At 38.8% G+C, this 10,668-nt stretch overlaps 1 protein-coding gene across 4 annotated transcripts in view; it reads left to right on the forward strand.

Moving 5' to 3' along the window:
- Positions 1–9,930, forward strand: part of Polk (DNA polymerase kappa) — a 76,001-nt gene extending 66,071 nt beyond the window's left edge. For 3 of the 4 annotated variants that reach the window (XM_059276280.1, XM_059276278.1, XM_059276279.1), the window contains exons 10-15: positions 1,667–1,699; positions 3,167–3,263; positions 5,192–5,363; positions 7,370–8,284; positions 9,339–9,375; positions 9,551–9,930. In XM_059276280.1, the coding sequence (XP_059132263.1) occupies positions 1,667–1,699; positions 3,167–3,263; positions 5,192–5,363; positions 7,370–8,284; positions 9,339–9,375; positions 9,551–9,635 (1,339 nt within the window). In that variant the 3' untranslated portion in view covers positions 9,636–9,930. The remainder of the gene's footprint in view (positions 1–1,666; positions 1,700–3,166; positions 3,264–5,191; positions 5,364–7,369; positions 8,285–9,338; positions 9,376–9,550) is intronic. The other variant, XM_059276281.1, reaches the window with a different exon arrangement.
- Positions 9,931–10,668: the final 738 nt, after the last annotated feature.

Here is a 10,668-nt window from a genome sequence, read left to right on the forward strand (position 1 = left end):
GAGGTTATAAACATAGTGAGACCCTGTCCGTCAGTGAGGGGGCAGAGCATGCAAAGCTAGAGGTATTATCCTCAAGTCTGCTTACTCTTTCTTCCCTTGACGCTGCAATTAAACGAGTTTGATCTTGAGTGTATGTAATGGAAGGTGAAATCACAACTGTAAGTGGTCTAGATTGCTCATTAATCCAAATACCGTCATCTTTTCCCCATTTTGCAGTTGGATATAATGCAGCAGGTGTTATTCTATAGTATAAAGAGTCCAGACAGCACGCTTGTAATGTGCTGTAGCTGGCCTTCGTCCCCTCAGCCTGTGTTCTCTACCCTGTGCTGCTTTGGTTTGTAGTCTGGGTACTTCTCCCTTTTGAACATACTGCCCTTTGTTGTTGTTATTTGTTTGTTTAATTGTTTTTGTTTGTTTGTCGGGTTTTTTGGGTGGAGGGTTCTTGTAATTGGTCGAATCTCACACATGTTAGGTATGTGCTTTACCACTGAACAACGTCTTTCTCCTATTTTGAAATAGGGTCTAACTTATGTTAACTAGGTGATTTGAATACCTTATAGCCCAGGCTGGCCTTGAACTTGTGGTCCTCTTGCCTAAGCTTCCCAGACAGCTGGGATTATTGTTAGAGGATTGTGTCATCAGGCCTACTTTCTTTTGCTTGATCGATTTTGTTTTGGGTTTTTTGTTTGGTTGGTTTTTTGTTCTTTGCATTATTGGGACTCAAACCCAAGGCCTTGGTCATGTGAGACAAGCTCTGTATGACTGAGCTACCTTCACAGGCCCTGTGTGTATTCTATACTTGTTTACAGCCACTGGGATGTAAGCTCCAGACAAGCACTTGGTATATTTTATTCATTATTCTCTGTTCTCGAGCAGTTCTTAGGCGTATTACATCCATTAAGTATTTGGAAAATGAATAAAACGCATGTTACTTCAGTTTCTTTAGTTCAGTTGCCCCCGTCAGAGTAGCTAGACTCCAGTCAAAGTGGATGATGTAGATCCTCAGCATCCTGTGCCAAATTCTGACAGACATGAATGATGGATGACATGTAGGGGAGGAGTTGATGTACCAGCCCCCAAATGAAACAGCATTGCATTTTGTGACATGGATCCTGTGGCCAGGAACTGTTATGCTGCTGCCTCCTATTTATTTTCATAAGTTTAGTATCCAGACTTTTAATAGAAGCAGGTTAGATACCTATTTCCAAATATTTTTCTACCATAGATATAGATTTGATCCATGACACATGAAATCAAAGTATCTTATCTATTTATGTCTTAGTGAAAGTTTCATTTTTAGATTTAAAAGAAAGCCTCATGTTTTTGTAAGATATAAATGTTTTTAGACGAAGTATTTAAAGAGGATGTTAGGGGACTGTAAAGGTGGCTCAGCAGTTAAAAGCACTGGCTGCCTTCCAGAGGACCCAGTTTTGATTCCTAGCACCCATGTGGTGGCTCACAAATGGTGGTTCCATTTTCAGGGATACAGCACTCTCTTCTGACCTCTGTGAGCACTGAACATACATGGTGCACAGACAGACATACCAGCAAAACACCCACATGCATAAAATTAATTAATTAAAAGGAATACATTAAATTCTCTTATTGACCAAAAGGAACTCAGTTTTTTGAGAAAGAAATAAAGACTTTTTTTTCCTCATTTCAGGGATGGAGAAAGGAAAAGTATGAGTGTTGAAAGGTAATATTTGTCCTTTTATGTTAAATAAAAATAAAGTTAATGACCTATGATTCAATGTGTGTTAAACTGTCTCAAGTTCATGTAATGTAAAGCATCGCTACAATAAAAAAGCTTCACAGTTTGGGCAGCTTATACTCCTGAAGTAAACACCTCACCTCAGTAAGCTCAGTGCAGTACCTTTGGTTGCTCTACTCACAGTAGAACAACATGGTTGGCATTTCTGTTTTTTAATACAGATGTTACTCCTGTTTGGTGAAAACTGGGCATTTTAGGATTTCTAATCTTCTTTATAAGAACAATTAAATGTTTACCTGAGAATTATAAAATATTACAGTGGGAGTTCTAAGAACTTCCGATATTGGCCAAATGAGCAGAGGTTTCAGTTACATGTTGAGCATCTCCATATTGATACGAATTTCTGAATTCTGAAATGGTCCAAATCCAAGACTTCCTGATACTATCAGGATGCTATCGCACATGAAAAACTTGGCCCCTCATTTTATGTGGTGGGTTGCAGTCAAAACAGAGATTGTTAGAACACTGTGTACAAGTACCTTCAGGCTCTGTATATAAGGTGTATACGAAACTAACAAATTTTGTTCTTAAACCTGGGTTCCATCTGAGGACATCACACCATATGCAAACATATTATAAAATAAAATTATTTTAAAAAAGCAACCCAAATCCAAATCTTCCTTCTTGAGTTAAGTGTTTCAGATAAAGAATCGAGTGGGAAGTAATATTGGTAAAGGAAAGCTTAGAGATTGCCTAGATTTGTGGGGCTTAGAATCTTGTTTGGAGTCACATGAAATCTTAATAGAACTTTGTTTAGGGGAAAATGTGTCCATTTTAAAAGTCCCTCAATTAGTTCTTCAAAACATCAAAACTATTGAGACATTTAAGAATCACTGACTGGTTCCTTTCTTTTTGAAAACTCACTGTGGGTTTTTAAAAAAATGCATTAAGATATCAAATTTAGTATGGGACTAGGGGAGGAAGGTCCCAGTTCATAATCACATATAAGTGCTAGCTTCTCTGATATGTAAAGAACTCATAATGAGAAAGCACCAATATGTCAGTTGAAAAATGAATGAAGCACTGAGCATGGTACACATGCCTTTAACCCTAGTTCTAGGGAGGCTGAGACAGGCTGACCTCTATGAGTTCGAGGCCAGCCTGGTCTACAGAATGAGTGCTAGACTCACTCCAGGGCTACAAAGTGAGATCATATCTAAAAAAGGAGAAAGCATAAAATTGTGGGTTTTGTTGATCAGTGTACCTATCTAAATGCTTTTGATAATTTATGTAGAATATAGGTATTTTTACTTAATTATGCGTTAGTTGATGTGAAAACCTTAATTTGTACTGAAGAAAATACAATGCTAGGCTATTTGAATGTACTCTATTATTACCAAATTATTCAGCTATAGTTTATATTGTGCACCAAAATCCTTCTTGTCTCTCTAGGACATTTAGTGAAATAAGTCACACAGAAGAACAGTTCAGCTTATGCCGAGAGCTGTGCACTGAACTTGCTCATGATCTCCAGAAGGAAGGACTGAAGGTACTGGATTTTACGGGGTGATTCTAGTTCTTAGCTTTTTTCATTCTAGGATACTACTCTAGGTCAAGAGACCACATATTTATTAACACAGGATGCAAATAAAATAGAATATTCCTATCCTCAGCAATCAGAAACAAAGTTGAGCCTGACCTGTGTGAGGTCTGTGATGAAAACATAGTATGAAGGACACCTTGTGACACTGGAGTGGCTCCAGGGTGATAAGGGCAGCTTTGTGGCATTTGGTAGGGTATATGACCAGTGACTCTCAAGACTGGATTTTATAAAGACGAGGGAAAGGCAGCTTAACACTCTGAGTTATGTGCCAGATCAGACCTGAACGGTAAAGGGAAGGGTTGTTCTACAACTGTCTCCTCCTATCATAAATCCTTTCCCAATCACCCTTGGTGACTTTGCTCACCGTGGCAGTGACCTTCTGGAACAGGCACTGTGTTTCGGGACTCTAATCCCGGTTCACACATTGAGAACAGAAGTCTGGAATGAACTGACTATTAGCTGTGTAGTCTTCCTTCAGAGCAGTCCACGTTTAGTGTTTTCTCAATCTTCTCAAACCAGGCTTGGCTTGTAAAGAGTGTAATACAAAAGTGTTGGAAAGGTATTGCAAAAAAAAATAGAGTATTTGAGGAGCATTTTTACTTCTAGCTCTTCTCTAGCTTAAGCATAAAATAGTTCTTTTTGAGAAGTTTTTAAATACACTTTTAATTTTAGAATCATTTCAGATTTCTAAGACTGTTTCCAAAAGAACATAGCGATTTCCATTATACCTCTCACTTATTTGCCTCAATTGTTAACATCTTATAGATTGTTATCACACTAGAAGAGTGACTTTAGCACTTGCTGTTAACCCAGCTGCAGACTGCATCTGGATTACTCTTGTCTTTAACTAACCCCTCTCCAGGGAACGGTGTGGTAACTAGCATCCTGTCTCCTTAGTTCGGTTGTGAGTTTGTTAGCCTTTCCCTCATCTTTATAAGATCCAGTCTTGAGAGTCACTGGCCATATACCCTACCAAATGCCACTGTCTTGCTTGTCCTGTGTTGTGGGTTATAGGTGTTGAGAAGAATACCACTAAGGCGAAGTGGCCTTCTCATTTCCTGTCTCAGTCATTGCCTGGGTTAGGGAATGTTTGATAGGCTGATCTCTAGCTAAAGAGTCAGGAAATGAGTCAGAAACCTGAACTTGCCTCAAGTGGGACAGCTGCCCATTACTTTAACCCTCCAGGAAATACTAAACTGTCGTCAGGCCTCTCCAACTGACACCTCATGTCCTTAAGACACTAGCTGTAAAGAGGATCTTAAAGACTTCCAGCATAGCACTCTGGCATGTGGCAGTCATGCAGTAAGTGTTGAGTTATTCATTCCCCTTGGCTTTCAATACTGGATTAACCTAGGGAGATGTACAATAAATGTAAAGGTGATTTGCCCTTCATATAAAAGCATCTTTTAATTGGTTGAGGAAGGGACTAGTAATTATTCACTAAGTGATTATTTTTCAGACACTGATCTTTTTTTTTTTTCATTATTATTAACTTCTTGTGTGTGTGTGTGGTCATTCTTTATTGAAGGATGGAGGAGGTCTTAAATACAGGCTTACAGCACAATGGGAGAACCCCGGAGGGCGGAAGTTTGCTACCACTGTTTTACAATCTTGCATCTAAGCTGTTAATGCCCATTATGCAGGATACACAAACTAGGAACTTCCCTTAAGCATTCAGGAGGCTAGAACCCAGCAGGGAATTATCAGACATTGATCTTAATTATGACAGTTTACATGACCATGTTTTATAGACAGCTGATTACACTTGGTATATTCATATGTATAGGCAGCCTTCCTAAACTTTTCTAACCTGTAATCAACTTTTTTCTACAAGTTCTGGAACCTTCCACAGTAATGTGCTGCATGTGTTGTAGGGGAGAACTGTTACCATTAAGCTGAAGAACGTGAATTTTGAAGTAAAAACTCGCGCATCTACAGTTCTGTCCGCTCTTTCTACTGCAGAAGAAATATTTGCCGTTGCTAAGGAACTGCTAAGGACAGAAGTTAACGCGGGTTCTCCACATCCCCTGAGGTTAAGGTTGATGGGTAGGCCTCTCTCTTTCTTGTTTTTCCCTTTAATGCTCCTCCCTTAAAAAAAAAAGGCCGGGCGGTGGTGGCGCATGCCTTTAATCCCAGCACTCGGGAGGCAGAGGCAGGCGGATCTCTGTGAGTTCGAGGCCAGCCTGGGCTACCAAGTGAGTTCCAGGAAAGGCGCAAAGCTACACAGAGAAACCCTATCTCGAAAAACCCAAAAAAAAAAAAAAAAAAAAAAAAAGGTCAACTTGGGAGATCTTTTTCCTCCCATTAATTTCTTAAACCTATTTAAGAACTTCTTACTCTGCTGCTGTACATTGTAATCCCTAGAACTGGATGCATGGATAGAAGGTGACTTTAATTCTGTCTGGACCAATGGAAGTTGTTCTCATCCTTTTTTCTAAAGTCCTTGAGACAAGGTGTTTCCAAACTCAAAAATTAACAGAATTGAAAAACAAATCCAGGGCATTTAAATTATATTCTGTAATGCTGTGTTGGGGATCTAGTATATCATGACGTGATGAAACACGTGGATATTTCTGTCACTAAACAACAACAATAAACTTATTATTTAGATTGTATGGACATCCTGTAAGATAACATCATGCCAATTTAGGCTTTGTTTATCACTTTGTGCTACAATTTCAGAAGTTTTGGATTTCAGAATTACAGATCAAGATTATGACAGTGCCAGTCACTACCTGTTGGAAACAAACAAACTAGAAAGCCAGCTTCCAAGTAAACTATCAAGTTGCTAAGAATAGATCATTAATCTTACTTTCACACTTGAGAGATAGCATACAATGAAACCACTGATGAAGTCTGTTACAAAGAACCAAATATCCAGGCAATGGTGGCACACACCTTTAATGCCAGCACTCGGGAGGCAGAGGCGGGCAGATCTCTGTGAGTTCCAGGTCAGCCTGGGCTACAGAGCGAGTTTCCAGGACAGCCAATGCTATACAAAAAAACCCTGTCTCGAAAAAACAATAATAATAATAATAATAATAAAATAAAATAAAAAGAGCCAAAGAGCAAGTATCTGTAGCAACTTCATTCATAATTGCAAAACTTAGACGCTAGCTAGGTATACGTAAGTGGATTGATACACTGTGCATGTCCAGACAGTGGGATAGTGTTCAGTGTGTAAATGAGCTACAAAAGCACAAGAAGGAAACTTAAGTGAATCTCGCTAAGTGAAAGAAGTCAGACCCCAGCTATATAGCGTCTTGAGAAAGGCAAAGCCTTGGAGACAGGAAAAAGACAATATCGCCCAAGGGGAAAGGTGAGTAGAGAAAGCAGAGGAAGTGTAGGCTACTGAAACAACCGTGTGTGGTTCTACAATGGTGAATTCATGGCTTTATAGCTACGTCTAAACTCAGCATGAACACTACTGAGAGTAAATCCTCAGGTGAACTACAGACTTGGGGTGACAGTGCTGTGTCAGTGCATGTGTGTGGTTCCGGAAGTTGTGGCTGAGTGACAGCAGAGGGCACACAGGAATTCTCTGTTCAATGGTTGTAAAAATGAAACACTCCTTAAGAAGTGACGTCTATTTGAAAAACTCAGAGCTGAAGAGTCTCTGTAGTTGACTTCAATTAATTACTCTTTATTTAATGGCATCATGTGTGAAACTTTATTGAAAGTTCTATATAATCACACCAACTCCAATAGATTTTTAACATTTACTGATTTTACCCAATTTTATAAAGCAAAGTAAGTTCTTCATAATACCAGCTTTGAAAAAGTGTCCTTTAATTTGGAAAATACTGGTCTGGGAATGTGGCTAAGTGATAAATTATATGCCTAACATACAAAGACATACATATATGTCCAAACTTTAGCATTTAAAAAATATGTATGCCTATGTGTGTGTCCATCTCCAGAGGTACTTGTTTCTCTCTGCTCACCTTTTGTGTTTCTGTCATAATAGTATTACGTTAAATGTTTTGTTCCGTTTGTATTGGGGGTAAATGTCTTCATACAATTCGAAAGTGACTGGTTTTGATTTCACTTAGGTGTTCGGATGTCCACTTTTTCCAACGAAGATGACAAGAAGCACCAACAGAGGAGCATCATTGGCTTCTTACAGGCTGGACAGCAAGCTCTGTCATCTCCTGGGTGTAGTCTAGACAAAACTGACAAAACTGAGTTTGTAAAGCCTTTAGAAATGTCTCCTAAGAAGAGTTTCTTTGATAAAAAGCGATCAGAAAGGATCTCGAACCATCAAGACTCACTCAGATGTGAAATTGTGGATCAGCAAGCTTTACAGCCCTCACAACCATCCCAAGCTTTAAAGAAGATGAGCGAGAGTTTGGAAACATCAGAGAATTCAAATAACTGTCAGACGTTTACATGTCCAGTTTGCTTTAGGGATCAAGAAGGCATCAGTCTGGAAGCCTTTAATGAACATGTAGATGCATGTCTTGATGGGCCATCAGCCAGTGAGAACTCGGAAATGCCCTCCTTCTCACGTGCTTCCTCGGCAGACACTGGTCAGAAGGAATATGCACACCCTTCTATTACACTATGTGAGAAACAGGATCATGAAGATGGAGAGATCACTTCAGCAGACGGTGTGGATCTCGTGGAGACTGAAGACAGCTCATTGAAAGCAGCAGGTATGGACACTTTAGGAAGTCATCACAGCAAAGAGGAATGTCCTAATATTCCGAACCAGTCTCGTCCTATTTCATTGGCAGATGAAGCTGTCAGAATGTTAAGTAAGCAAGAATCCATCCAGCCCTGTACAGATGAGGCAGTAACAGGAGAAGCTCCAGTTTGTCCTGTTTGTAACCAAGAACAAAAGACTTCTGATCTTACCCTCTTCAATGCACATGTGGATATTTGCTTAAATAAAGGCATTATCCAAGAACTGAGAAATAATGACATTAATTCAGTCAGCCAACCCAAAGAAAGCTCCAGAAATACTGGTAAGCATGTGGTTATTAAGAGGAATGGGGCGTGCAGTAGTTCTTGCTAGCCTTGCATAGAACCCTGGGGTTGGTCCCCAGAACCCACATGGTGGCTCACAACCATCTGCAATTCCAGTTCCAGGGGTTTCAGTGCCCTCTTTTGGCCTCAGTAGGTACCAGGCACACACACAGACATACGTGTAGGCAAAAAAACCAATGCACATAAAATTAAATTAAAAAAATAAGAGGAATGTGATTTTCTAGGGATATGTCTTATGAAAATTACTGAAACTGTTAAATTTGAAATACATACTATTAAAAGGGTGGCTTGTGTTTGCTCTCACTGAGGAAATATTAGTTGCCTTACCATGGCTAGAAATAACTCAAACCGAGCTTTTGAATTTAGGAAAAATTCCAGTTTAGTTTTGAATTAGTGTAGAATGAAGTTAAAAGTTGAAAGATCTGAGTGATCTAAACAAGACAGAAATTCCGGCAGGGGACATCTGCTAGTGCCCAGTGACACACTAGCTGTTTTTCGAGCCAGGAAGCCCTTTCACTTGTCTCTTTGAAGTGTTGACTGCAGCACGATTGCAGAAATCAAGGTTAATGCCAGTAGAACTAGTGAATTATAAGGACACAATACTACCAGATTAACCTGTGATACTACCAGATTAACCTGTGATACTACCAGATTAACCTGTGATACTACCAGATTAACCTGTGATACTACCAGATTACCCTGTGAGGCCGGCAGTACAGCTCAAGGGTATCGGTGCTCCATAACAAGCTTTCTGACCTGGGCTTGCTCTCTGGACCACATGATGGAAGGGAAGAACTGACTTCCAAAAGTTGTCCATTCACTTCCATATGTGCGCGCACACACACACACACACACACACACACACACACGGAAGTACTAATTTAATTAATGTAATACAACATTCTTAAAAATTAGTTTGGGATATGTATAATATTATCATCACCCTGTCAGTTTTATCTCTTAAATTTTTGTGAAGCTTTTCAATTATCTTATCCTTTTCCTCATGGAATTTCTTGACTTTTCTTTGCCCAGCAGACAGAATTCAGAAGGCTGCAAGAAGGACAAAAAGGTATGGCTGACTTGAACTTCAGTAAAGAGAGTCACAAACTCATGTTTTACTCTTGAGTTTTAGGAGCTAAACTTTGCTTTTATAACTAACCAAGTAACAATATAAGAACTGTTTTTGCAAAATTATTTTCAAGTATTTCCTTCTCATAGAAATTGTGTCTTCTTTCTCGTTCCAGGCCAGGACTGAAGACAAAGTGTTCCACATCAAAGAAAACAAAACCTCCAAGTCCCAGACACACCCTGGATATATTTTTTAAATGAACTTTGACCGTTTTATCAACATTTTTTAATTGAAATTTTAGTTTTATAATCATTGTAATTATTCTTCCTCATTTTAAATTTATTCATTTAGGGAAGACAAATGCAATAATACCTCCCCATATGAATGCAGATTATATATTAACTTATTTCTTTATATTTCCTTTAATAACCTTAAGAATTTCATTTCCAGTGTATATATCAGTTGGAAATCAGTCATGTTAGAGAAAACAGAAGCGAAAGGGGAGGTCAGAAGATGATGTGTTGTTTTATAATGAATATAAAATACTTATAAGGACTCTGAGTCATGTGTGTTAGTTTCAGAATGAGCATCTTAGTGTTTGGCCACCGTGTTGCCATTGGATGCTGCTGTACTTGCTCTTGTGTCTTTAAGTGTTCTGTGAATATTTGTAGTTAAATTTAACCATGAGATCTATGAAGAATAATTTAATAGAAATAGCACAGGTACACGTGTTACCTTCAGGAAAGTAATGCACAGTATTATCTGTGTTTGAAGGACTTGTTCAAACTATTGTTAATTGTTTTTCCTTACTTACAATTCCTTTATCTTATAAATAAGCACTCGGCTCACATAAAGAAATATTTAGTCTATAATTCAAAATTGTTTTTTAACTCAGTACTTTAAATGGCAGTATTTCATTTTTTGGTAATTATGTTTGACTTTCTACAAATTTGTGGTAAACAAGATAAGTTATGTAGTCACTGATTTTCATTCTACTCTTTCAGAGAAAATGTGCAGCTCAGAAGATAAATGCACTGACCTCAGGTACATGCCTGTCACATCTTCGTTAATATTTGTGAAAGAAGGAAGATTTGCAACATTTAAGGAATTGCTTCAAACATGGTGCCACCCACAAGTTCTTATCAAAAAGCCCTGTTTGCTACTGCTTTAAGAACTTAATCTTGCTGGGTGGTGGTGGTGCACGCCTTTAATCCCAGCACTCGGGAGGCAGAGGCAGGTGAATCTCTTGAGTTCAAGGTCAGCCTGGTCTACAGAGCAAGTTCTGGGGCAGCC

Source organism: Peromyscus eremicus, chromosome 11 (assembly GCF_949786415.1).
Source record: "Peromyscus eremicus chromosome 11, PerEre_H2_v1, whole genome shotgun sequence".
NCBI lineage: Eukaryota > Metazoa > Chordata > Mammalia > Rodentia > Cricetidae > Peromyscus > Peromyscus eremicus.